Here is a 27,486-nt window from a genome sequence, read left to right on the forward strand (position 1 = left end):
TTTGACCCATATACAGTAGTGTTAGGAACAGTGGGCTGCCATTATGTACGGCACCCGGGGAGCAGTGCAGGGAACGATGCATTGCTCAGGGACACCTCGGTAGCACTTTCCGGTACTTGAACTGGTGAACCTTCCAGTTGCCAAGCCAAGTCCCTATGGACTTTGCCACCACCGCCCCTAAGGACTGTAGCTAGTTACACCCGGGAGTTGTACTGTATGCATCTCTTCCTGCTCTCTCTGCAATTGCTGGGCAAGGTTTCCTGAACATCAGGAACAAAAAACACCTGTGTTATATTGTGAACATGGCTGTAAGGTAATACATGTCCCACAGACCCCCCTGATGAAAGGGGGTTAATTATCTGCCACAACAGTAGGAAGGAAGTTATGAGACGTGATGCATTTTAGTATGTTTATTTACAAAATACCACAACAGTAAACAGTGACTAAAATATAAATGATGTAATTGTGCCCCAATCAGTCAATTTAATATGTACCCCCTGAGGCTCTTTGTGTGGTCCTGCTGGACGCTGGCAGGATCTGCGTCTTTTAGCAGGGCTTCAGCATTCTGAAAAACACAATTACACATTCATTTACAATATACAGTAGAAATTCATTTTACAAATGATTTCATGCGCCACCCCTTGTGTGGCTTTAAGTCGAACCAACAAACAAACAAATGGACTAAATAAAAAGGCACTTTGCTTTTAAAAACAGTACTTTCCATCAGCACAAAAAGGCCGCAGCTTTAACCATCCTGCTGTTTGCCAATCGGGACTTTTTGTAGTGTCAATCCATCCAGACACTCCGCTGTTGAAGAGCCTCTCTCCTTCATGAAGTTTCTAATAAATAAATAAAATAATATTTATTAATTAATCAAAAGACTAACATTAGTGAAAACATGTAATTGGCTTTACTGATTATACACTATCAATAGGGGTAAATATACCTCGACTACTATATTGTACAAAGTTATAGTGGGGGTGCCAAATCCTGCAGCACCAAAACCTGGTCTGCCACATATGGAAGCCCCTCTTTAGTTTTTCACCTGCGGAGCCCAGCGTAAAATGCTTTTGTGTGCACAAACTAGAGGGGGGCAGCAAACACAAGCGTGACTTTGTTTACAGTACGACTATCTTGGACAAAGTTATAGTGGGGGTTCCAAATCCGGCAGCACCAACTTAAAGTGGACCTATCATGCTATATTTGAATAATATAGTGTAGGACCATACCTATATAAGGCATATTTATACTTTTTATTTTTCAAAATACCAAACGGATCATGCATTTTAGCCATTCCTCATTTCGCTCAATTTAACACTGTCTTTGCATGGGCTGATTCTGTGAGAACAGCACCATCTACAGGCCTGGCATATGTACTACAGCATCTCCAGCGCTTTCGAACGGCAATGTCCGTGGCTGTCTCCTCCTGATTGGTGGAGTTGGCCCAATAGCCGTAGCGCCACTTCTGTGACATCACAGAAGTGTTCAAATCTGGATCAGTCTGTATCAGATCCGTTGCAGACCCTTTTTAAGAGATTTGGGTATGGAGGAAAATAGAGAGGGTTGTGTTTTCTGACACTTGGTGAGTTCCCTGGAACACCGGGGACACATATTCATGTATAAAAGACGTACAAAAGTGCATTTTGCATGATAGGTCACCTTTAAAGACAAGAGCTACTCAAAATACTCATAAAACTTTAATCTAAAAAAAACATGACTGTGTTAAGAGACTCATTGTGTCCAGCAACACCTTGCTTTATATTTCTTACACATTCATACCTCCCAGAGCAGTGCTCAATAAGTGTTTGTTATCACGCCACTGCCTTGCAAAAGTATCTGTCAGTTCCTTTATGTGTAGGTTTACAACATTAGATAAAAGAGGCAGGAATGCATTGATTTTGAGTTCATAAAAAGCAGTGGGAAAAGGGTTCTTGTGGATCATAGAGTAAAAATAGTATTTGTGTCAATGATGTAGGGAAAAGCCGAGTGTTATTCTTAACATTTAAAGCAATACCAACTGAGCTTATTTGATTCATAGTTTAAACGGATTTGGCAAATGTTTATCACCCAAGTCTGCAGCATCCTTAATGAAGCTTTGTTATTCTCATATGGCTTTTACGCTTTATGCGAGCACTCACATTGTAAATGAGCCTTAGACAGCAGCAGCAGGCAGCTATTTTCAGCATACAAGCTCTGAATAACACACCGTTTTTTATTACATTACCTTCCAAATACCACACAGCACAGATTTAAAGTTGGCGACAAGCTAGTGGGGAAAGTGAAACCTCTAGAAGCCACATGGGCCTATTTTTCACAGGGATTAGTGGGAACCAAACATGAGAGTAAACAATAGACTTACATTCAACAGCTGTCTACAATCTCCTCTCCAAGGGTAATTCATTGTTAATGCCATATTTGTAAAAGAAATAGGAACTTTCATCAAACCTACTTCAGTTTCAGTGCTAAGCTGTAGGTACACTCAAGTGGTAAATCACAACAGTGCTAAATGTTTTTCAAATTAGGGAAAAGTTTGCTGAGGCGGTAACATAAATCACTAAGGGTTGTTCAGCTTTCTCTCTTAAAACTGCTCGGTGACAGTGAGCCATTGTGCAGATTAAACGTCACCAGCATATGAAACATCAAAGTTTGGACCTTACAACATGCAAAGTCTATAACCTCAACAAGTTATTCAAATCATATCCATAATCCCTTTGTCACACACAGCACCACCCCTAACACTTGGTATGACCCATGACATCAGTGATGACATCAGCAAGGGAATATCAACAGGAAGTGTTTGAATCAGAATAAAACTATTCTGGAGGGAAATTAAGTTTAAAATATATATTTATAGAACCATAATAAATTGAATACAAAGAATCAGTCACCTGTAGACTCCTGGAAAAGATTTAAAGGTAGGTTAGAAAGACAACTCTGTAATTAACTATTGAAACTGAATTACACTTGCTATTGAGCAAATTTCACAGTAAAACTTGGCTATTTGTGTTATTTGTAAGAGATTGAAATATGGACAAATGATGTGCTTTCACCCATTTTGTTACAAATGTTTTTAGTTGTCTACCAACGGTAGGTTTCGGATGTTGATGCCTTACATATTCAGCTGAATATACATATAGTCGAGGATTTTGTATATATGTTTTTTTGTTTGCATTTTGATTAGTTTCCAATCATTTTTGATGTATTCCTTGCCCATTAGAACAACTGATAATCACTGACTATACATTTACACACATACACACACTCATACATTTTAAGTTTATGAATTGTACCTTGTTTGTTTGCTTCTTGACACAATGGCAAAACACTATGGAGTTACCCCAACGTGAGGTAGAACATAGCATGCCCTGATGCTGTTTTAATTATTTTAACTTGTACTTCTTAAAATGGATAGTTGTAAAGAATTGTTAACTTCAAAATTAGAGATACATGAAAAAACATGTGATAACTCATCCATTTTAGAAACTAGACCTGTGCTAGGGGCATCTCAACTTTTAGGGGTCATATTTCCTTTACGAATAGGTGCAGATTCTAGAATATTCCTTTCTGCATCTTTTGTCATAGGGCCGGGTAAATCTGGGCTTGTCTGTCTAAAGAGTCTAAACTGGGAGTAAATCCACCACTCACTGTCTGCGAGCTGATTGATGTTTCCACCGGGGGGCTCTGTGATTGAGAGCCACCGCTGACTGACTCACAACGCTGATCCCATATTAAACTCTGTTGACTTGCTGTGCTGCTTTATCAACAACACTTCATGTACTCCCTAAAATGATATGAAGATGCAGTGTTTCCCCTAGGTGTACTGCTTTGGGGTGGGTGCTGCCTGAGCGGGGGGGGGGGGGGGGGGGAGCTGTGGATTATTGTTATTGATTAGTGCATCAGTGTTTCTTAGGGTCAAAACACTAAACTCACAATTTAAAATGAAAGCGTTTAGTTTATTTAATAAAAGAGCACATATTCAATGTGAAAAGTGACAGTAGATAAATATTAGTTGCAATTTGGTTCCAAATAAAATAAAATAAATTATTCAAAAAAATGAAAATTATAATATATATTTTAACACCTTGAATTACAGGGTGTTCCCCTACCAAAACAATGGTAGGGGAAACACTGAGGTGTAAGAAAAGAGCGGGATTGATTCACTGAGACACTGTCAGATGGAAACACAATGAAGGCTTCGTAGATGTGTCAAATCAATCGGGCAGGGACGAGGACGCCATGGAGGACTTGTTTTTATTTTTTTCCAAAACACTGCCTTTTGGCAAAAAAGCACGTTGGCTAATTTAGCTTTAATTTAATACCGATTGACAACATTTTGCAATTGAAAAAAAATGTTAAGCATGTTTTTTATTTAAATCATCTTTTAGTTTAAGATTATTCCGGTTTATTCATTTACATAAACCCATACATTTTTTATTTGATGAATTGTACCTTGTTTTTTTCTTTATAATCTTGAGACTATATGGCCATATTGTCCCTTGACACTTATTGAATTGATTGAGTGAGAGATGAGCAACATGAAATAGATGGGATTGTATAACCCTAAGGTGAAGTAGCCGAAGTATTGACAAAGCTAAAAGCATATATTTGTACTGAAGCTTATTTTTGGCACATTTGTAAAATGTGCGAAAAGTAAAGATATGTATAATTATTAGATTTGTTTTCCCCTCTTGGTATATGCTTTGTCTTAGGAAATGATCCTTAAACAAGCTGATCAATATGCCTAATCATCCTTCTAAGTGTTCTAAGCCAGGTATATATGAATGCATGTTTGGTTGGAGAACAGACAAATAAGCAGTGGAGTGTGAGAGCGTCTGACGCTGTTGGGCCTGATTAATGTCTGAATACTGAGACAGGATGATGAACTGCTCACCGTTGAGAAGCAGAAGCTGCTTGGTTCCGGATTGATCTACCTTCTTCTAGTCTATAACACTTTATTATTTTCTCTTGCTTGGGGCTGCTTGTCTGATTGAGCCTTTGTTTAGCACGGATGCTGCTATTGAAGCCTTGATTGAAGCTACAGTCTGAAAGGTAATGGCGTTCCACATCATTCAACGTCAGAGTCTGAAAGAAACCTGCTTCCGCTTTTTGGGGGAATTTGAGCAACTCATATCCAGTAACGTGTTAAGTTGAGTTCACTGATCACCAATACAGCCAAATAGAACATGGACATGACATCCCTTTTTATACATCACACTGTTTTTCCGAAGTGGATCCTTTTGGTCCCTCTTTTTACCCCTTTTGCACCAAAGACCTGCATGGAGAGTACGGCCAAAACATAATGTATTAACTTATGGGGAAATATACATATACAAGGGAAGACCTTGTAACCACATCGTACAGGGCTCTGGTCAGTGGAAAAGCAAACTGGTTCGCACTTGGTAAAACATCGCAAATCAAACTAGCACTGGCACTGAACTAGCAGGGAACTAAGTTCAGTGGAAAAGGAGTTTCAGCTTCTGAAATCCAAGCTTAATGGGTATATTCTACTGTACTGGTCGGGAACATTTGAACACCTTTCTATTGAAATAAAGATTAAATTACGATACGTTTTCGGAAGTGAATTACTTTCTTGGTTAGAATATTTCTGCAATCAGAGTTACACGCTTGGGAATGTTTTGTTTATTTAATTCCTGTCAAAAACGGATACAGTGTTTGCACAATTGCCCCAAAAACTTGAGCTAACAACAGATTGGATTTAGAAAAGATGTGTCAGTTTTAAATGGCAAAAATGTTCCTCTCTAAACCTGATTAACTGTACTGAATCCTCCTCCAAATTAAATGTCCCCGATCCTTTCAATTATTCAGCTTCTGCAACGAGGATGAATTACTCTCCAAATCTCAGTCTCCAAAAATGGCCACAGACTCATTATGGTTTAAATGGACCTGCTACAAGAAGGATGAGAGGGAAGAGGAACATGATGGAGGACTGGATGTGTTCAAGGCTATTTTTAATGTCTCATATATTGTACTATTTTTGGAATTAGAAATAATTTATTTTCAGCAGTTTTGGTTTCAAATCTACAACGCTAAATAATAATACAATAAAACAACATCACAGTTTTCAAAAAAGGAACCCCCATGACAAATAAGATATGTGCCTTAACTAATAACCTCTTTCGTGGGTCTTTTGTCCCACATAATCGGAACGCCTCCATTGGATTCCTTTGTTTACTTCTGTAACAAAGTGACATCACTCTGTCACACTTGGGTTTCTATTGGCTAGCTCTACAACACATTGGACGTGTACATCTCTCAACGGTTGACCAATCACAACAGAGCCGACCAGCTAGCCAATCAGAGCAAACTGGGCTCTGGTTTCAGACAGAGGGTGAAAAGAGGTGCTGCAGCACAGGCAGTATGAGAAAAATAAAGAGCTTTTTGAACATTAAAGAGTGGAGTCATGTCACGGTAAGGCAAGGCAAGGCAAGTTTATTTATATAGCACTTTTCAACACAAGGCAATTCAAAGTGCTTTACAAAAAATGAAAGACATTAAGAAAATGGCATTTAAAATCAGTCATTAAAAAGAAAAGATAATAAAATAAACATTAAAAGACAACATACATGGATAAAAGTTACAGTGCAGTCTAAGATATGAATAGTTCAATTAAAAGCTGCAGCAAAAAGAAAAGTCTTCAGCCTGGATTTAAAAGTAGTCAGAGTTGCAGCGGACCTGCAGGTTTCTGGGAGTTTGTTCCAGATATTTGGAGCATGATAACTGAACGCTGCTTCTCCATGTTTAGTTCTGACTCTGGGGACAGAAAGCTGACCAGTCCCTGAAGACCTGAGAGATCTGGATGGTTCATCATTTAGCAGGAGGTCAGAAATGTACGTTGGGCCTAAACCATTTAGTGCTTTATAAACAGCAGCAGTATTTTGAAATCTATTCTTTGACACACAGGAAGCCATTGTAAAGACTTCAGAACTGGAGTGATGTGATCCACTTTCTTAGTGTTGGTGAGGACTCGAGCAGCAGTGTTCTGAATCAGCTGCAGCTTTCTAATAGATGTTTTAGTGAGACCTGTAAAGACACCATTACAGTAGTCCAGTCTACTGAAGATAAAAGCATGGACAAGTTTTTCCAAATCCTGCTGTGACATCAGTCTTTTAATCCTCCCTTTTTTAAACGGTAGAGGCAAAACATATAAATATGACCCTTCAAATAAGAATAATATACACACTTTAAGTGCCTGTAAGGTAAGCTGAATCTTAATAATGTGGATCTAACACAAGGTCATTTTAAAAGATTCCCTTCTGGAAGTTGGCATCTGTAAGTCATGCAATCGTTTGCATTTACTTTCTTTGTGAAGGTGTTAAGCATAACACCAGTAAGTTACTTATATCTTCTAAGGCTTGATAATCCAAAACAAAATATGAGGAAGGCTTTCTGACGCTGCCATGAGACAATTTGTGGGAAGTCAGAAGTGCTGCTCAGCCAGAGTTCATTTAAAAAACTCCTGACGATGTGTTTCCCCCTGCCAACGCTCTCCCCGATACTTTAATATCACTTACAGTTGTTTATTTATGACCCGAATCCCCGTCTGTGTTCTTAGCTTAATTACTTTGGGGTTAAGTGTAATCACTGATGGAGAGGCTGGAGACAGGAGAGAGATGCAGTGAGAGAAAATGAAGGTGAGAAGAAAATTGTGAGGGAGGTAAAATGGAGGCCCAGTGGGAAGGAAACGAGATGAATAGGGGACACGGAGGGGCAAAAACAATTACATTTTGACTACAAAAAGAAAAATAGGAAAATGAAGAGGTGTTATGAGGCGTTAAAGTGAAGTGTAATCACACGGTGAGTGGATGATCATTATAATCACAGAATCCTAATCAACTCAAAACTACTGTTGGGTTTGAGACACTACAGATGGTGGAATAATATGATACTAAATTAGATGTAATTTCCTCATGTGTGATTATGTATGTGATAATTATACCATCCCAAATGTTTATCCCTTTCAGATGGCCTTGCTATTTCTGTGTAATGATTCATCGTAAAACACAACAGTTAAAATCATGGCTCAAATCTCCCATTTGAACTGAATGGGTTGCAGCTTTTCCACTAAGGCTGACTTTACACCATTCATCAACATGCAAAAAGATAGATCACCGAGACATAATTATACCTTTACAGTATGCAGTATGTAAAATCCACGTGATTTAAGAGTCAGGGCTAGTTTTATTTATCCTTGGTCATTGAACTTCATTTTCACCAGTTTTTGAAAGGTATTGTTGAAGTTTTTTGAGGAAATACATTTACATTTGTTAGTTGTTTTGATGCCAAGACAAATTGTAGCACACTCCACGCTGGGAGCCTGTCAATGCAGGAAAACGTGAAAACAGAAAAGCAGCTTTCTAGCATTTATTTGACTTCCTTCTTGGTGGAGCGATAGTGAATAAGTGCTTTTTGTGATGCAATGTTAAATGGGCAAAGGATGACTCCCTTCACATAGTGGCCTCTGTACTGAACATAGCGCCAATGTAACCTCCTAACTCCCTAAAAGTCTGTCCTTAAAGAGTCCTTATACAAACTGTTATCAGTTCAATTACATCTCAGCGGTCGATTGTTTGTTAACAATAACATCTCCTTTTAAGGACGGGGGTTAAAAAACATCCATCTCTCCAAAACGTATATGAGCAATCCATTATTAGACAGGCATAAAAAATCGTGTCTGATCCCACCCATATTCTCCACCCAGAATTCCACCTTCTGCTAAAGACATTCAGGGTTCCCAAGAGCAGGCTGAACCGCTATAAGCGGTCTATCCTGCCCAGGCCCGGTTCTACCTCATTTGAAAAAAATAAAAATAAAATAATAATAATAATAGTAGTAATAATAATAATAGTAGTAATAATAATAGTATTAATAATAATAGTAGTAATAATAATAATAGTAGTAATAATAATAGTATTAATAATAATAATAATAATAGTAGTAATAATAATAGTAGTAATAATAATAATAGTAGTAATAATAATAGTATTAATAATAATAATAGTAGTAATAATAATAGTAGTAATAATAATAGTAGTAATAATAATAATAATAATAGTAGTAATAATAATAATAATAATAATAATAATAATAATAATAATAAGAAGAAGAAGAAGAAGAAGAAGAAGAATATAGTTGAAATAAAATAAATTGTAATTGTGGTTAAACAACATTTTCTGCTGCATGTATTTGGTCAATTTAAACGGTAAGTAACGTTATTATGTCAGTTAGCGTGACCTGTGCCGCTGCACGTTCGTCATCTGCAAGGTGCTTACACAGCAGTCAATGATGGACATCAGAAAATGGTTTAAACAACCAGCCCTTATCGCCAGCAGTAACACTGCATCTACTGCAGGTAATAACAGTTCAGATCATGGGGACATTACGTTACCCGCGGCCACTGTCGTGGACACTAACGTCCTCCCGCTCGACTTGCCGGCTTTGCCCGCCTCGCCCACGGAGGCGGAGCAGCTGCAGGCGTCTTCGTTGCCCCAAACACCGCCACCCCTCGGCGGCCCGCAAGTGCCAGAGGACCTCGGGAAAACAGAGCCTGTCCAGGTATATTTAAAAAAAGTACCCAACTCGCCTGTACAGTGGGGTAAGGCGCTCATTTTGCAGCTCATGGTTTCAAAACAGAGATTGGCTGGAATATTCATGTGAAAAAGATGCCATCTTCTGCTATGCATGTAGACATTTCGGTCTTAAAAGGGGGGTGATTTGTAAAATATCCATAAAGAAAAAGTAAATCTACTTACAGTTCTGTTTCATATGGGTGTTGAGAGGTATCCATAGATCTCTTCATTTTGCTCTCAAAGTACACCAGATTGATGCTTTCAACTTCAATATTTAAAAAAAAATCTTCCCGGGGGAGCATGCCCCCGGACCCCCGTAGAGGAGGTGAGGACCCTCCTAGAGGACGTGAAGACCCCCCTAGAGGTTGTTAGGTCCATTCCCCACTTATAAAAATAGCACTTTACCACTGCACCCTCTCTAATCTCAGATGCACCCCGAGTCATTTTGTTCTGGAACCGGGCTTGATCCTGCCTATGTCCATTAAGCTTCTTAACACTCACATGTAATGTTATAAACATTTAAATATTGGCCATTAGGATTGTGCAATAGGTCACCATTGTCAATAGCTGCGTCTGTGTATTGTGTTTGTTCAAACGGTGTATGAGTGATGATATGTTAATGTATTTTAATGCTTGTATACGTACATGTATGTGGAAATGCAGGACAGAGTCCAGAACACATTTCCTTACAGGGACAATAAAGTATATTGTATTATTTCGTATGACGGCTTGCCAATTAAATATAGGAAGCACATCATTTGATATGCAGCAATGTGTTTTAACGCCTTTTTGCCCCTGATAGCCCTTTCTCAATATAACTTCTGACCATGACAGACATAAATCATAAGAATGACATTTCGGTGTCATTGTAACAGCATGTCAATTACCTTAAGTCAACATGAGTGTGTGGAAGCATGTTCCCAGTGGTGACTCGTCATTAGGGGCAGGTGGGGCACATGAAAAAAATATATATCTTAAAATATATTTTATGATCATGTTTAGTCATCTGATTCATCTGTACATTGCTGTTTTAGTCTGCATTCTTCTAATTATTGTCCACAGTGTGCCTATTGAGCCGTGTTGAGCGATGTGGGGAAAGCCCCTCTCTGCTGTCAAAATGAACGTGTACTGTAAAAACTACACTGCGCAGTCTTTTTCTATTCAATGTGTACGGCAACAAAAATAATTACCATTAGGGCAAAGTGCTGGCAACCCCGCCAAACGTCACCTCATAATTCAGAGAGCTGATTGTCTGTAAGTATGTGTGCCGCGAAATGTGTATAGTTGTGAAGAGGAGACAAGAGGGAACAGCGTATAGCGATTAAAATCAGTAAAACGGAAAGAAAATGAATGAAGTTGACCACCTACTCCAGCTTTGGTAAATTCATTTTATGTAATTTATTTTGTAGTTCTTCTGTGTTTTGCCTATAGGATATTGCTCTGCTGGATCAATTGATATTGTTACACGGTATTGTTAACATGGCCCACTAGTGCAGAAATACCCGGATGTTGACAAGCAAGCCTCTATCCCAACTTTTAGTTCACTATAACACACGTTTTTGTGGAGAATATGGAGATTTTTTCAGTTCTCATCAAGCAAATGTATATGTACTACGTATGTTACTAAAGAGGTTTTAGATTGGCCAGTGTCCATGTGAAGTTATTGGCATCTCTCGGCGTGAAAACATTATTTCCCGTGTCAGCGTTTTCATAGTAACGTGAATGGTTGCTAGGGACGCAGCTCTCGCCGCCGGAAATTAGTATTCTCGTCACTGTCCAACACATTCACTCACTCCCAACTCGTCCTATATGTCAGGATCCCTTGGCGTCACTATACTACGCAGTGGGGGGCCCTTTCGCGTCAATTTTCAATTGACTCAGTCCCATTGACTTGCATAGAGTGACACCCCCCTCCCCTCTCTCTATCCTATCGGAACCATGGATAGCAAGCTATTTGCTTACGTGTTTAAAAAAGCACCAGAAGCTTATATATAAACATCAAATATTTTGTTCGTGCCCCACCCCTTGTACATATAAAAACGCCACTGCATGTTCCAATGATTTGCACAGTGATCACTTTAATAATCCCTTTAATGGTTACTTCAATGATCCACTGCTATATCACTATAGTAATAAGCAAAAGTAAACACCTGGATTAAACCAAAGTCAGATGTATTTAGAAATCTTCAGGTCAGGCTTTTGAACAGATTCAGGTACCTCCCCTAGCATGCCTTTCTCACCCTTAATCCACTAGCTAATGAGACTTTTCCCATCTTTCCTGATTTAATATCAAGGCCAGACTTTCCCAAGTTGACCACTGTTACAAATCAAATCAAACTCTATTTGTATAGTCCAATATCACAAAACATGTTTGTCTCAGTGGGCTTTACAGATTAAAAACAAGCAACAACATTGTATATGATAGTTACAGCAAAATGGAAAGCAAAGGTAGTGTGTGGAATATAAATAAAACTAAATAAAATAAGATACAACAAAAGACAATAAAAATACATAACATATTCAAATGAATTACCATAAAATGCCAGCTCTAACTGAAGGCTTTCTTAAAAATGTAGGTCTTCAACGCACCCTTAACAGTTTGGACACTCTCTGCCTCTGATTAAAACAGGAAGTTGGTTCCAGACTGAGGGAGCTTGGTAGCTGAACGCGCTGACTCCTGGTCTTGTTTTGCAGACTCTGTGCACCACTAACATACACCCTGGGAGCATAATGTTCTGGAGGGACAACGTGCTTTATGTGAGATTTGAAGGACAAATCTTCATCAAAGACAATGACAAGATGTTTTACTGTTGAGCTGGAGTTCAAGGTAATACCATCAATAGTAGTTATGTCAATTATGGCATCATTTCGGATTTTGAATTTGTCTTGCAGAGAGTCTTGAGGCGGAGTCAGCAGTTGGCCCTGACCTATTTGCTGCCATAGGCGAGATCTTTGTTGGAATTTCTTTTTTTCTTCCCCCCCTATTTACGGCACCCCCTATGGATGGATGCGCCCTTAGCATCTGCCTATACTGCCTATGTCACGGCTGGCCCTGAGAGGCCAGCTTGTAACAAATGGGGACTCGTCCGGGATGTTAACCGAGCCAGACAGCTATCCCCCCAATACTTAGGTCGCATTCACACCTAATAGTCCGCTTTTATTGTGAGCACCAGATGACAGTTTGTTACATTGTTTCATTTTTCAGAAGGTTCGGTTTGCGTTCACACAGGCAAAACTCAAATGGGCTATAAACTTTAAACACAAGTCATGTGCAAGGAAATGCTGTTCAATACCACCTCCTTTAAGCGGACCAGAGTCCAGTTGTTTAGTTCACTTCAGAGGTCTCGGACTGCGTTCACATCAACCCAAACAAACCAAGGTAACACACTCTCACTCCCTAAACGTCCAGGAGGGACGCTTGGTCAGGGACCCCGTGGTGTGCAGTTGGGACGCTCCGAGGCTCCTTCAGCTTCATAAATGGACGCAAAGAGCTTTCAACTGATAGCAATGTATTCCCATCGGAGGTGGTATTTGACGCTCAGGGAAGCACGGCATCCATTTATGTTGGCAGCTCTTAAAGGCAATGTGTGCGTCCATTCCCATTGGATAACGGAGAATTGTACACCCGGAAGTAAGTATTCTCCTTACTGTCGATTGATTTGACAGTGATATCTGCATTACTCATCGACTAAATAACACCACATTGAATACACATCTTCAGAAACATAATTTGCTTCAGATATAACTCATAGCAAGTAAAGTATAACAATATAAGTAATAAAAACATAAAACACTGGCATGTAATTTACTTTAATAAATAGAATGGTTTTGAATAATAGATGAATAATAGATGAGAGTAAAATATACAGCCCCGCCCACTTTTGGGGAAACCAAGGCCGTTTCTCAATCTTGAGGATGCTGGCTTGGTAGTCGCGTACTTCCAAGTCACTTTTTGGCATGTTAAAACTATTATTTTCTGCCTCGCTCATGAGAGTAACAGCTGGCGAAATTACAGCCTCGCCTACTGATTTTAATTTAACCATATATCGAGCCCGATTCTCGATTTCAAATGTGATATGTGAAATGATATTTATAAATGACTATTATCATTATTATAAGCAAGACAATACATGGCAAAGATATGTAGAAAAATTAACGTATTTAAGATACGTTCATAACAAACGTCACGTGGGAGAAAATAAGTTTCTTGCTAAACGTAATTGAGAATGCAGTTTAGTTCTGTGGGAACGTAATTTTTAGGAGACTGGGTTGGACTTTTTTTGTATGAATTTATGTTTCATCCAGTCATAGAGCTTGTTGACTTATTACAAGGTTTGTCAAAGCGGACAGGCGTCGTCACAACAATAGCTGGGGATTGTTGGTAGTGTAGTCTCGTTGGCGCTCCACATTTCAGAGAAAACAAGTTGTTTCTCAGAATTGAAGGGGAAAAACACAAAAGCATTTTAAACCTATCAATGTCGTTTAATTAATAAGGATAATCTGGTGTTTTATCAATCGACAGTAAGGAGAATACTTACTTCCGGGTGTACAATTCTCCGTCATCCAATGGGAATGGACGCTCACATTGCCTTTAAGAGCTGCCGACATAAATGGATGCGGTGCTTCCCTGAGCGTCAAATACCGCCGCCGATGGGAATGCATTGCAATCAGTTGAAAGCTCTTTGCGTCCATTTATGAAGCTGAAGGAGCCTCGGCGCGTCCCAACTGCACGCCACGGTGTCCCTGACCAAGCGTCGCTCCTGGACGTTTAGGGAGTGAGAGTGTGTTGACCAAGGGGGTAAACGCACCAGGGTTCGATTCAACCGGACTATACTGTGAAAGGCTGCTGTGAATGCGACCTTACATGTTGTAAAACGAATTCCACCGGACTTTACCTCTAGCCGAGTGCTATTTTACTCTAAGGCAGGGGTTCCCAAACTTTTCAGCCCACGACCCCCAAAATAACAGTGCCAGAGACTGGCGATCCCCTGTCGACGGGGGGTGGGTGGGTGCGCGGGGGCTAGTGAATTAATTTCAGTTTTCCGCACTCTGGCGGGAATATCTCCGCAAGGCAGCGAGTTTAAGTTTCATTTTCGATTGCATGATATAGCCCAGCGCAACACCTCCGTCAATCATGTTGCCACTTGTTTGTACCATTTTCAGGCGATTTGTAATCTGTTCTAGAAAAACTATGTGTTTCTTAGGATTTCAAGAAGCATATAGAACAAACAATTGCTGTATTTTATGAACATTTATCAATGCTGAAAGTAGATTTAGATGTGTTAGGAGCAAGCCTGCCTTAACCTGCCATCAGGCCCTGGGGCTGATAGTTTTTGTATGCCCCCTATTTAAACAACAAATCAAAGTCATTTATAGCCTGGGCAGGCTCTGTGATCGCACTTCTCCACTCTGCTCTACACGCGCCTGGTCCTCTCCTCCATATGAGTGACGTATCGGGCCTCCCTCATGTATTTGTCCGGTTGCCGTTGGCTCCCCTCCACGTAGCAAGTCCTCGTCGTCCTCTCGGTCTCCTCCAACAGATAATGTCCCTCCTGTCTGTTTTTCCTCTCCCGCTACTCCATCGCTATCAGAACCAGACGGCCTATTTGTCTCCGAGGCCCGGCGGCCGGCACCGCTACCGCTCGGTACAGAACTCATCTGTCCTTCCTCCTCATCCTGGCCTACAGGTTTAAAATAACCTGTAAGCTTCGGCATTTTCTGTAACAGCTGCTTGTCTCGAAACTCCTTTTCCCTCAACAATTTCCTTTTCCGAGTGCCACTCTCAAACTTTTTCTTCACTCAATCACTCGCAATTTGAATAAGTCACATGTGAAACATATTCTCATTCTGACGTGTGGGTGTTTGTGTATATTTGCGTTTGTGTGTATTGTGTTTGTTTCCCGGGGAAAACACTCACGAGAAACACCGGCTGTTATGCCTGCTGTGACGTCAAGTTACTCCGTTCTCCGCTTGTAATTATGCCTTTACAAACTTCAAAGTTGTATTTATCATCTGAATTTACCGAAACAAGTTTAATATTCTGAAAGCCAAGACTTTGTTTTTTTTAAATCAGATGAAGACAAACTGTAACGGACCTTGCCGTGTTATCTATGATTACTATACGTCTTACATTAATAATTTCAGTGGAGGGAGGGGGGGCGGCGCTGTGGAACAGCAGAGTGGCGAGGGAGAGCTGTTGTCTTCCCTTTACAAGCTTCAAAAATGTATTTATCGTGTGATTTTGGAAATGAAAGTTTCATATTCTGAAAGCCAAGACTTTGTTTACTTAATATTTCTTTTAAAAACACCAGAAATAAAAAAATTGAATTTTTTTTTTTTTTTTTTAATTGGCACATGATAGGCCCCCGATCTCCGTAGGCCCCTGGGCTTCAGCCCGGGTCAGCCCGTGCATTAAGGCGGCCCTGGTTAGGAGTAAGATAGAGATTATTATCTAATATATGCATCTGATGAAGCATTGCATGAAGTCTGTTGATGATCAGAGGCTGTTGTTGGGGCTGCATAAACGTTTTTTTATTTTTGTTTTGTAGACAGACCACGCAGGCCTCAGAGAGTTAAACTTGGGCCTGCGACCATAGTTTTATTGTATTTTGTTTTGAAAATCCACATCGGAGGTTTGTGTCGTACTACATGCGGTGTATTTTGCATATCTCTCAGTAGCCAACAATCTGTGAGTCTGTTGGCTCGGACATAAACTCGTGTTTAAAATAATACTACATAATAAATGTAGTCTACATTTCATAATAAGAGGTGTAAAACCTGAGAGGATTTTAAATCGCATTTGAACTAAATGCTTATCCAATCTGCAGTTGTATTTGTATTTGTATTTTTGATTTAATGTGTGAACGAGGCGATATAGAGAAGGTTAAGCTGTCATTATTAGGCTGTAATTTGCTATACTGTTGGAATGGGTAAGCAGGCCTATTGTTTTGGGATATTTTTGGAGTTAGGTGGTCCATGAGTATTTTGTATTGGTTAAGTGGTCCTTGGTATGAAAAAGTTTGAGAAACACTGCGCTAGTGGATTGTCAAAGGGGGAGCCTCGTTGCGGGGAAATTATACAGATGGCTAGTCCGCCCCTGAAAATGTCTATGCAAACGTTACTATTCATAATAATTTAAAACAAAAAATTATGAAAAAAATTAATCAAATCTTTTTTATAATTTTTTTTTTTTTAATTTTCCATTTTTATTTTGTAATCATCTCGCGACCCACACTTTGGGAACCCCTGCTCAAAGGAACTGAAGCTACCCTACCCACATTGCAAATGTTTAAATAAACTGTCCTAGAACAACGTGTTCCATTGCGCATGATAGTTTCAATGCAACTAATGCTCCAACTAACAGAAACCAAAGTGGCATTAATGTTTATTTAAAGCCAGTTCATTTGATGTCATGCCGTTTTTTGTGTCTTTTTCTGGCCTACGCTTTAATGAAGCGTGCAGCAGACGAGCTCTGGGAATTCCCGGCCAAACAAACACTCTTGTTTGTTTAGGTGTATCTTGTTTTTATAATCCAAGTTAATATAATACATATACAAATAATACCAACCAAGGCTGTGACCCATGAATCTGAGGTTATGTAGTATAAAAAACAATATGTAACAAATGTTAAGATTTAAATTATAATAAATTAATCTTGCATGGGATCGAACCAGCTGAGATGCAGCATTTGGCGAGGGGTGCAAGTGTGGAACATGGGCAATGGTGATCCTTAAACTAAGCCTTTATTTTTTATTTCAAATACACATTTGTAAAGCTCTGTCACTGCTTCTTGCACAGTGGCAATGCTATCGCAGTGACAATATCTGTCTACTTTATTGTACACACCTGGCACAGTTCTTAAAACCCCCTTTGTGGTAGTTTAGACAGAAGTGCCACAGGTTTACATTTCTCAGGTTGACAGACTCACAATGTAAAACAATACCAGTGTTGATGTTAGCTCAGGTAAAATAATCTAAATCAATAAAGGTGTGGTGACATGATGCTGTCTTATTTTTGGAATCTTGCTGCTTGCCCGTCTCAAGTAACAAAAAGATTAATCAACATGTCTCTGCAATTCGGTATTTTCCATTCTGCCTTTTAAAACAGCTTTGGTCAAACCTCTGCTCTCTGATTTAACTAATTACAGGCCTATTTCTAATCATCCTTTTCCTTTTGTGAGTCATTTTTAATGGTTGTTTTAAAATGGCAAACAAATGACTTTATGTCAGATTAATGTGTCTTAGAGAACCATGTGCAGTGCTTTGTTAAAAAGTGCCATGTTACATTTGAAATTGTGAACCAGGCTGAAAATGTGTGAGCTTTAAAAACACTTTTTAAAAAAAATATTTTTGCAATTAAAAGAAGGTGGATTAAGTTGCAAAACAAACACACTTGTTACCCAAAGGAATGAATAAGAAATATTAATATATCCAACATCACCTTACTTTGAGGTCATAATGACTCGGAGAAAATATTCCAAGTTAAAATGGCAATCCAGACTCAACTATATTGGACTAAAAAGGTTTTTTGATAGATGGACTGGTTTTCCAGAATTAATAGAGCTAGAGTGTGTGACATCATGACCCAAAGTTTAGAGGGTCTCCAAAATCTTAAACCTGTTCTAAATCCCATAATACTCAGTTTTTTCAATATTTTTAGACGATTTCAGTTTTCTCAATGTCTCAATTTCCGACTAGAAAACTGGGTTGGATTTTATTGCCCAGTTTTTAATGAAATCCTACTTTAAGGAAATGATCAACTTTATTTCTATAGGTAACTACATAATCTGAGTGGAAAGATATGACATAAAAATAATAATTATTCAGTACATTTATTTTAGCTCTTTTTCCGAATGCTCAAAGCGCTTTACAATACATAATAAACATATCAGACATGTACCTCTTATCTTTCTCATCTGCATGTTTCCACTGGCTCAGATAAAGGAAAACAATACAATAAGTTACCATAGCTATGCAGATCACACACCAATGTATATAACCAATTCACCAGGGGACTATGCTCCTATTAAATGCATTGAACAAGTTAATGACATGATGTGTGAGAACTTTCTTCAATTAAACAAAGCTTAAGTTGTTTTTGGAGGCAAAGAGGAGTGGATGATTCTGAATTCTTTGTTTCCCCTTAAAAGGTCTGCCCTGGCTTAATGACACCAAAGCCCTAAGGAGGGAGTGCAGAAATCAAAACGGAAGTCGAAGTGTGATAAGCTTCAAGTTTCCTTTGACATTTTAAGAAACAATCTTCTCAAATACAAGGGAGCAGTTAAGGCTGCGAGAGTAAAATACTTTTCCAATCTAATTTCAAACAACTCCTAAAATATCAAGTTAATGGTATTCAGTACTATTAACTCTGTCATCCGCAACGCCCCCAGTACCAGCTTAGACATGTCTCCTGCTAAGTGTTAATACTTTTTAGATTTCTTCAATAGCAAGGTTGAGGATATTAGATTGAACATCATTCCCCCCCAGCCGTGACCGAGCCATCTCGCTAGTCTATTCTTCGAAACTGGACTGCTTTCAACCCATCACACTACCCTCCCTTACAAAGATTGTTGCCACCATGAAACCTTCAACCTGGCCTCTTGACAGTGTCCCCACTGCCATCTTGAAGGATGTCTTCGACACTACCAGCCCCAGCATCCTCTCCATTATTAACAGCTCTCTGGCAACTGGTACCTTTCCAACCTGCTTCAAGCATGCAGTAGTCAACCCCCTCTTAAAAAAACAACAATCTAGACCCCACCCTGCTTAGTAACTACCGACCTATAGCTAAATTTCAATTCCTCTCAAAGACTATTAAAAGGTTCTTTTCACTCAATTACAGCCCTACCTGCAGCAAAATAACATATTGGAAATATTTCAGTAAGGTTGTATGCCCCACCCTCTCAAAGAGTCTGCCTTGTATAAGTATATATAAGTGTATAATGACCTGCTCCTCTCTGCTTACTCTGGTGACTGTGCTATCCTGATTCTTCTTGACCCCAGCGCAGCGCTCGATACAGTAGATCATGACATCTTAATACACTGTCTCCACTACGAGGCTGGTGTTGATGGCACTGCCTTGGACTGGTTCACATCCTACCTCAAAAACGGAAGCTTCTCCGTCAACGTGTACACTTTTTTTTCACCCGTTGCTAGTCTCCCCTGCGGTGTACCACAAGGCTCCATCCTAAGTCCAATTATGTTCTCCTCCTCACCCAAAGAGTATATATGTTCAGTTTGTTGTTTTACAAGGAATATAACTTTTGTTAACTTTTACGCTGACTCACTCATTTTATTGGTTGTTGTGTGTTACTGTCTCCAGGTCCCCTATACCTTAGTGGGGACGTAACAACTGCATTTGCATTGACATTAAGGGATGGATGGCACAAAACTTCTTGCAGCTAAATGAAAGCAAGTCGTCCTTTTCGGCCCCCCTGACTCATTCAAAGCATTTACCCACAGTCTTGGAAACCTGTCAGCCCCTTTTCAAACCCCATGTCAAAAACCTTTGTGATATTTGAATCTGCCTTTAAGTTTGACAAACAGTTAAACTTCTCCGTTTTTTGTATAAAGCCCTAAATGGGCAGGGCCATTTCTATGTTGTAGACCTCTTAATCCCGTATTCTAGCTCCAGGTTCCTCAGGTCGGCTAACATCGGGCTCTCGGTTGTCCCAAGCTCCAAACATAAACTCAGGGGCGACCGTGCCTTTTCTTTTGAAGCCACAAGACTGTGAGCAGAATCCCCCTCCCTATCAGATTGGACCCCTCAATTGACTGCTTTAAGTCCAGGCTAAAACATACTTTTATTCCCTAGCGTTTGACTCCCTCGTTGGCTGATAGTGCCTATGCCTATGCATTTGTATATATGAGCTGTGTGTATTAATGTTTACACCAGTGTTTCTTTTAATTATTTATTTTTAAATGTGTTTTGTAAATAAGGTCAGCTGAAACTCTCACTTCTTTTAAAATCCAGACTGAAGACTATTATTTGTTGCCACTGCTTTTCATGAAATAACCTATTCATATCTGAAACTCAATTGTTATTTTTATTTTTGGATTGTATAGTTGTATTTTATTTAAGCTGGTTATATTTTTATTTTAATCACTTGGCTCTTTCATGACTGTTTCTAAATATATTTAAATGTCATTTTATAATGTGTTTCTGCTGCAGTTTATCTTAATGCTCCTCGTGTTTTTGTCTGTGTTGAAACAAGCTATCTAAATAATAGCCTTGCCTTGGACAGTTTAATTTACTGTAGCTACAGCAAAACAAATAACCTGGTCCAAAAAATGAACTAACATTTCTTATCAACATTCTAATATTTATTCAAGGATGTGTCAATATGTAATTTGTTATGTCTTATGACAATCAAGTGTCAGTGTATACCGTCTAGACAAGGTATATAAAGAACCCTAACCCCTCCATGACTATCACGACTACTACTTCATCTGATCATCACAGCAAGGTAAGGGTTTAGTTCTTTAGTTTGTTTTAAGAATAAAAACTGTAAAAGCTAGACTCTACACCTTGTATACAATGAATTAAGGATACAAATTAAATTCAACTTTATGAAGTTGTGACCGCTGCAAGGTGAACTCTGGTAAAAAAAGTTAAATTTACTTTAAGTTTAAGTTATTGTAAAATATAAATTTTAAAATGCCTGATTCTTATATAGATGGCATCTGTTGTGTACTGCATCGTGCTCCTCTGTGTGACCAGTGGACTGTGGATGGAGGCAGAGGTAAGTAATGTGTGTTATGAGTAGCTAAAGAAAATATGGTAATTAATACAAAAATAATAGACTATATTTATTACGATCATTGTTCAATGGCTCAAATATGAATCATAACCTGGTCATTCCTAATAATGTGTTCTTTACACCCACAGGCAAAAGCTGAGGAAAAAGGTTGGTTGTTATTTTAATAATAGAGTCAAAATACAGCATCCAACCATTTTTTTATTACTGCAGCCAAATTAAGATGGCATCCTATTGGACAGCATCTATATACTGCATTTATTGCTTCTGTTGCTCCCTCAATTAATTAAGTATTCATTTCATGACAATTCCAGATTGTGAGAGCTGCCCTCCTGGTTGGACTAAGCATGGCTCTCGCTGTTTCATCTACAGGCCTTATGCATATAACTGGTATACTGCTGAGGTACTAAAAATGACAACAATATTGCATTAACTGGCACACATAATGTTTGGCATATTCTCAAAAACGACTGACTGTGTTTCCCCACCATAGAGACATTGCATTGCCATCGGAGGGAATCTGGCTTCTATCCAATCGACCCACGACTACAACCAACTCCGACAGTTCGTGAAAACAGCTACAAAGAGAGATCTACAAGTTTGGGTTGGAGGCCATGATGCTGTTCGGGTGAGTGATTTATGTATCATGTTGTTGTATCAAACATAAACACTGCAACAATGTTATTTTACTCCAATCTCTGCTGCTTTGTATATTTAAATAAACAATAGCTTGAAATGGCTTTGTGAACATTTGACTACCACCCTGAGATTATTGACTTAATTCTGCCTGTAAACTCCATTATAAGAAATACTTTTACAACATAAAGCTTGGGAAACCGACAATAAGCCACCTTTTTTAATCTCAAAACTTCAGGCAGACTGCTGATAATAAAGTGGGGGCATGTCACTTACCAACCAAACCAAAATGAGAGCTTTTTTACCCTGGGTTTTGCATCTCAGGCTACATACAGGCTATCTTGTCCTTTGGTTTATTCAGCCTGAGAGGAAGACATTAGTCAGAAAATGTGTTGTAATGTTTTTTCTCTCAGGAGGGAGTGTGGCTGTGGAGCGATGGCTCTAAGTTTAGCTTCGGAAGCTGGGGCAGCGGGGAGCCAAACAACCATGGAGGAAAGGAACACTGTATGGAGATTAACTATGGAGGTAAAAAATGTGTTGTCCGATTTATTCATCGTAAAATATGTTAAGGAGAATTATCAAATAAAGCTAATCATTCCTTTTAAAGTGCTTACTAAAAAAATGACGTTACAATACATCTTTGCTTGTGTTTTATTATATTCATCATATAAATCTATTACGTTTTGTGTTTTCTTTGTCTACAGGTAGAAACTATGTCAACGACGCATATTGTGAATACGGGCGAACTTTTGTCTGCTCCTCCTCCCTGGAATGATGATGTCACTTCTAGCAGGATGTCAGGCCTCGATGACATCACTGTTTTGAAGATTTATCGACACTTCTGATTCACTTTAATATTTAATCAATAAACTGATTCATCCTGCTAAGCAATATTTCGGTTTAACACCAGTCTGTCCGGAACATGTATTTCTCTCTCTGTACTATGATGCTAAAGCTGACCAGCAATCCAATCAATTAAAGCATAACTGAAAGCTCAATGTTTCTTTAATTCTTGTTTTCTACATTTTTCATAAACTGGTGATGGTCCTGTTATTTGATCGTTTTCTCATTATTTGAGAACCTTCAAAGTAATTGGGAAATATTGTTCATTTCCACTCACTACAATGAGAGACATTACAGTCTCCTTATTTCACAGCTTAGTTTAATACTTTATTCTTATCGGTCAATTTCGACAATAACGTCTGTTATTGTTTTAAATAGTAGAACTTTGCTAAGGAGGCTCTGACTATACTGAAGGACCATGTCCAGTCATTCCAATATTCAGAAGAAAGTTCTGTCAATTTCACATCAGCTGTGGCCAAAACATTTACATATCATACTACATCATCATTAACGCCATGCAATAGAGAGGTGACGTCCCGCCCATCTGCCTCCGACCCATGGGACCTTATTTCGGAAAAATTATGTATTGAAGGCATTGGAGAGAGAAAGATTATCTTTCGACCCCGTTTGATTTGTGCAAGGAATTACACATATGATGTTTGTGAATCTTAAAAAAATCATTTCCATGTCAAAAAAGTCACAGTTTGTCGTAAAACTGTTGAAATATAAGACTATGAAAAATACGCAACTAGAAAGACTACAAATCCCAGAATCCCGGTCCTGCATGCTGGCTCTTACGGGGAGTTAGAGCATGCTGGCTCTGACTCCCCTTTGTGTGTATGTACAGCTCTCAACATGCCCAGACTTGGAGGGATTTTCACCTCTTTTAATACTTTTCGCCTCATTCTGAAACAAAGAAGTGAAATGTGCCAACGTGACGGCCGACTTGGTGTGTTGTGCAAGACGGGAGATTTCATTGAGCGGTTTCACACAAAAAAAAGTGTTACTTCACATTTTTACGACACATTTTTATTTTTTTGACTTGCAAAACTATCTTTTAAATTGACCAACATCATCTGTGTAATTTGTGGCACAATTCAAACGGGATCGAAAGATAATCGTTCTCTCTCCATAGACTTCAATGCATACTTTTTTCAAAATAAGGTCCCATGGAGGTACCCCGGAAAGGGTGGGACTTCGCCTCTCTATACTTTTTGAGCATTATGTTTATATTTGTGGACAGTAGAACATTCTGGATGCATGAAGGCTGAACTGTCAGCAGGTAAAAAAAGAAAAAAACGTTTTTGAAACCCATAGGGAAATTCACTTGTTAAAGCATCAAAAGAATAAGAGTGAAACAAAGGTCGGTACCGAGTTCGCACAGGGATTATAAGAATAATTATAAAACGGACAAGTCAAATCAAGCAATCTGATTGGTTCTTAGCCGTGATATACTGAGCGTATACCACGGGTAGAATTGTAAGTTACTTTTCACAACAAGTCAGTATCCCTCCGCGTCTGAGAAAAACAGTATACCGTTGGGCATACTGGAACAAGAAAGCAGCGGAGAAGTAACGGGGCAGAAGCCCTTCTTTTTGACGCAGCGGTCCAGACATAGACATCAAACGGCAAAACATATTCAGTGTGCAGTTCCTTTGGCATTAGGGCAGGGATATCTAGATACTTTTGAAGGTTTAACATAATGAATTGTGCTACTTTTAAAGCAAGCAACGATGTTTTCAAATCTGTAATCAAAGAGGTCCGCAAAAACGCTATCGACCAATCAGATTGCTTGATTTGACTTGTCAGTTTTATAAATATATTTAAATTTCTTCCGTCACGAAACAAACTTACAAAGCATAAAATGGAAACATTTAAGATTAACTTTGACCTCCGGGGGGGTCTTACTATAGTATGGAGGAGTGGATTGAGCAGTGCCTATCTCCAGAAAAAAAAGCTCCTAAACTACGACATGCAGAGCTACGTGAAGAGCAGGTAGACCAACTGGAAAAGTACCACCATTCAAAAGCTTTCTGATGCGGGTCTTGAAACAAAGCAGAGATATTATGACCGTTAGTGGCCACAGGTGCGAAAGCTCTCTCCAGAGCTACTGGAAGCCCAATCTCGGGGACCGGAGAAAGTGGAGCAATATTCTCGCCAGGCCAAGCAACAGCCTCGAACAACCTATACAAGTGACCACGTAAGCCATGCTACTGATGTTGGACAGTTTTTCAGTGGATGCACAATAAACAGCAACATACACATTAATGTAAATAAACAGCCAAATAATGGATCAACGCTCTCTGTCTAATATGTTCGCTTGCTGTTAGTATTGTTGCATAGCAACCACCTTGCACTATGTTTTGTGCAGAAGGCAACGGAGGGACTATTTTATTTTGAACATCATTATTTACTAATAAAAACTTTAAATTTGAGTGTGTATTTTTCTTTCATATTGCCACACTTGGTAACCGTTTTATAAAAGCAATAGCTCACTTCAGGCCGTGATATATGCTCATTATATCACAGCTAAGGGGGTTGAACCACGCCCCTTAGCTGTGATATAATGAGCATATACCACGGCCTGTCGTAAGCTATTGCTTAAATATAAGAGTAATTATAGAAGTAACCTTTTTGATAGAAATAAGATCTATAACATGAGGTAAAACACTGGACAGCTGAATATCTGAATGTATACAGATATGAGTAAAGATATTCTAATATACACTACCAGTCTCAAGTTTGGACACACAAGGTTTTTTTATTTATTTTAATTTGTTCTACATTGTATATTTATACTGAAGACATCAACACTATAAAATAACATATATGGAATTATCTAGTAAACAAAAAAGTGTTATAAAAAAATCCAGAATATGATTTATATTTAGCTGGCTACTGCAGAATGCTGTGGTAGCATTGTGTGAAGTAAATAACTCGCCCCAGTTCCCTAGTCATTAAAGCAAAGGCCTGCAGTGATGCATCAATGAGGCCCAGCAAAAGAGTCGGAGCCGGAGCCTGCCGCAGAGAGGTGAAAACGGCCAGCATTAAATGGGAGAGGGAGTTCCCGATACGACCCATGTGTGCCGCTGCGTCGTAGGCCTTACGGCCCGTCTACACAACAGGCATCGAAAAATGCTTTCAACGCTTCGCCCATTCACTTGAATGGGGTGACGTAGAAGATTTTTAATCTTCCCCGAACTGCATTGTGGGGAGCATGGCATGGCTTTGCAAGCTTCACGAGCATCTAGCGTCAGCCAAGTGGCTGCGCAACAGGACACAGCTCGGCTGAGCCACGCTACTGCTAACTAGTCAACCGAGTAAACACAACTAAACTTGAAGCTCAAAATGCTAATAATAGCTTGGCACAACGCCGCGGTCAGAAACAGTACAAAATAGCCCAGCAAGGGCAACTCCTGTGAGAGGGAGCGGAAACGCTGCCGTCACCAAGAAAAAAGATTAAGCAAAATAGCAAACAAGACAGCATGGGTAATCCCAGTGTAATCCGGCGTCAACCAAGTGGCTGAGCATCAGGAAACGGTTAGGCTGAGCCACGCTACTGCTAACTAATTAAACAAGGAAACACAGCTAAAGCTGGAAACTCAAATGCTAATGGTAGCTTGGCACAACGCCACGGTCAGCAGAAGTACAAAATAGCACAGCAAGGGCAACTCCTGGGAGAGTGAGCCGAAACGCTGCCTTCACCAAAAAAGTTAGCCAAATAGTAAACAAGACAGAAATCAGGACGGCTTAGCTGGGAGAGGGAGCGGAAACACTGCCATCACCGACCAAGCCGACACCAACCTGTCCGTCGAAGTTTTCCGCGTAGCCAGCTCCTGGGGGACGGGTAGTCCGTAGCCCCTACTGGAATAGTCGCGAAACTGCACTCAGCCTGCTGTAAGCGGGGAAATCCTTAGATCTAACGTTCCAACGAACGCTTGTAGGTTACAAAAATGCAACCACGGTACTCGCGAGGAGATGAAAAGGAGCCGACCCGCTAATGACGCCGGCCTATGTAGCCGTCGTCATGTGGGTCACAGGTGACTTTGTTGTTATTAGGTACTCGAACTGCGCATGCGTGCGATGGACATATCCAGTGCTAAAGCACCGCCTCTGGCAGTCAGTAGGGACGAACTCAGTTTGCTGCTCTGTGATGCTAGTTCAAGCCAGATACTTGGCATCTCATCTGCAAGTTCATCAATTTTTGGGGTCAGGCTCTGAGCTGAGGAAATCCTCAGGATTGAGTTAAGGTGTGCGTGCAATATACCGGCGGGCCAGATCTAATAGAAATTAAACATTATCCTGTGGGCCGAAATTAAATCCACCAAGGGCCTGATTTGGCCCCCGGGCCTTGAGTTTGACACATGTGTTCTAGAGGGACAGTGGTGGATTAAAATACATTTTAGGTATGAAGGTGCCTGACCATTTAGCGCTTCGTAAGTTAAAATAAGTATTTTAAAATCAATTATGTGCTTTTCTGGTAGCCAGTGTATGATGCTAAAATTGGAGTGATGTGGTCCATTTTCCTGGCTGTAGTTAATGTACGGGCTGCAGCATTTTGTACCATCTGAAGATTTGTAATGATGTGGTGGGATACCCTGATAGTAGGGAGTTGCAGTAATCCAGCCTAGAGGTTATAAAAGCATGAATGAGTTTTTCTGCATC

The 27,486-nt window shown here is 39.5% G+C and overlaps 1 protein-coding gene and 1 long non-coding RNA gene across 2 annotated transcripts in view; one reads left to right on the forward strand and one right to left on the reverse strand.

Annotated features, from left to right (window-relative positions):
• Window positions 1-626: 626 nt before the first annotated feature.
• Window positions 627-27,486, reverse strand: part of LOC307037344 — a 147,485-nt gene continuing 120,625 nt past the window's right edge. Inside the window, exon 3 of the long non-coding RNA XR_013807656.1 lies at window positions 627-839. This is a non-coding gene — a long non-coding RNA (uncharacterized lncRNA). The remainder of the gene's footprint in view (window positions 840-27,486) is intronic.
• On the forward strand, window positions 21,237-22,976 carry LOC307037342 (galactose-specific lectin nattectin-like). Its single transcript, XM_079678154.1, has 6 exons — window positions 21,237-21,327; window positions 21,474-21,492; window positions 21,657-21,745; window positions 21,836-21,970; window positions 22,392-22,503; window positions 22,683-22,976. Exons 1-6 carry the CDS (start codon window positions 21,262-21,264, stop codon window positions 22,751-22,753), a joined length of 492 nt encoding a protein of 163 aa, XP_079534280.1. The 5' UTR covers window positions 21,237-21,261; the 3' UTR covers window positions 22,754-22,976.

This window comes from Notothenia rossii (genome assembly GCF_949606895.1).
Source record: "Notothenia rossii genome assembly, chromosome: 4".
NCBI lineage: Eukaryota > Metazoa > Chordata > Actinopteri > Perciformes > Nototheniidae > Notothenia > Notothenia rossii.

Excerpts from the sequence above, each read along its gene's own strand:
- LOC307037342 (XM_079678154.1), top strand. The coding sequence starts at position 21,262 with ATGGCATCTGTTGTGTACTGCATCGTGCTCCTCTGTGTGACCAGTGGA. Across the intron at positions 21,971-22,391 it reads GAGGCCATGATGCTGTTCGG|GAGGGAGTGTGGCTGTGGAG; the intron begins GTGAGTGATTTA and ends TTTTTCTCTCAG. Across the intron at positions 22,504-22,682 it reads TATGGAGATTAACTATGGAG|GTAGAAACTATGTCAACGAC; the intron begins GTAAAAAATGTG and ends CTTTGTCTACAG.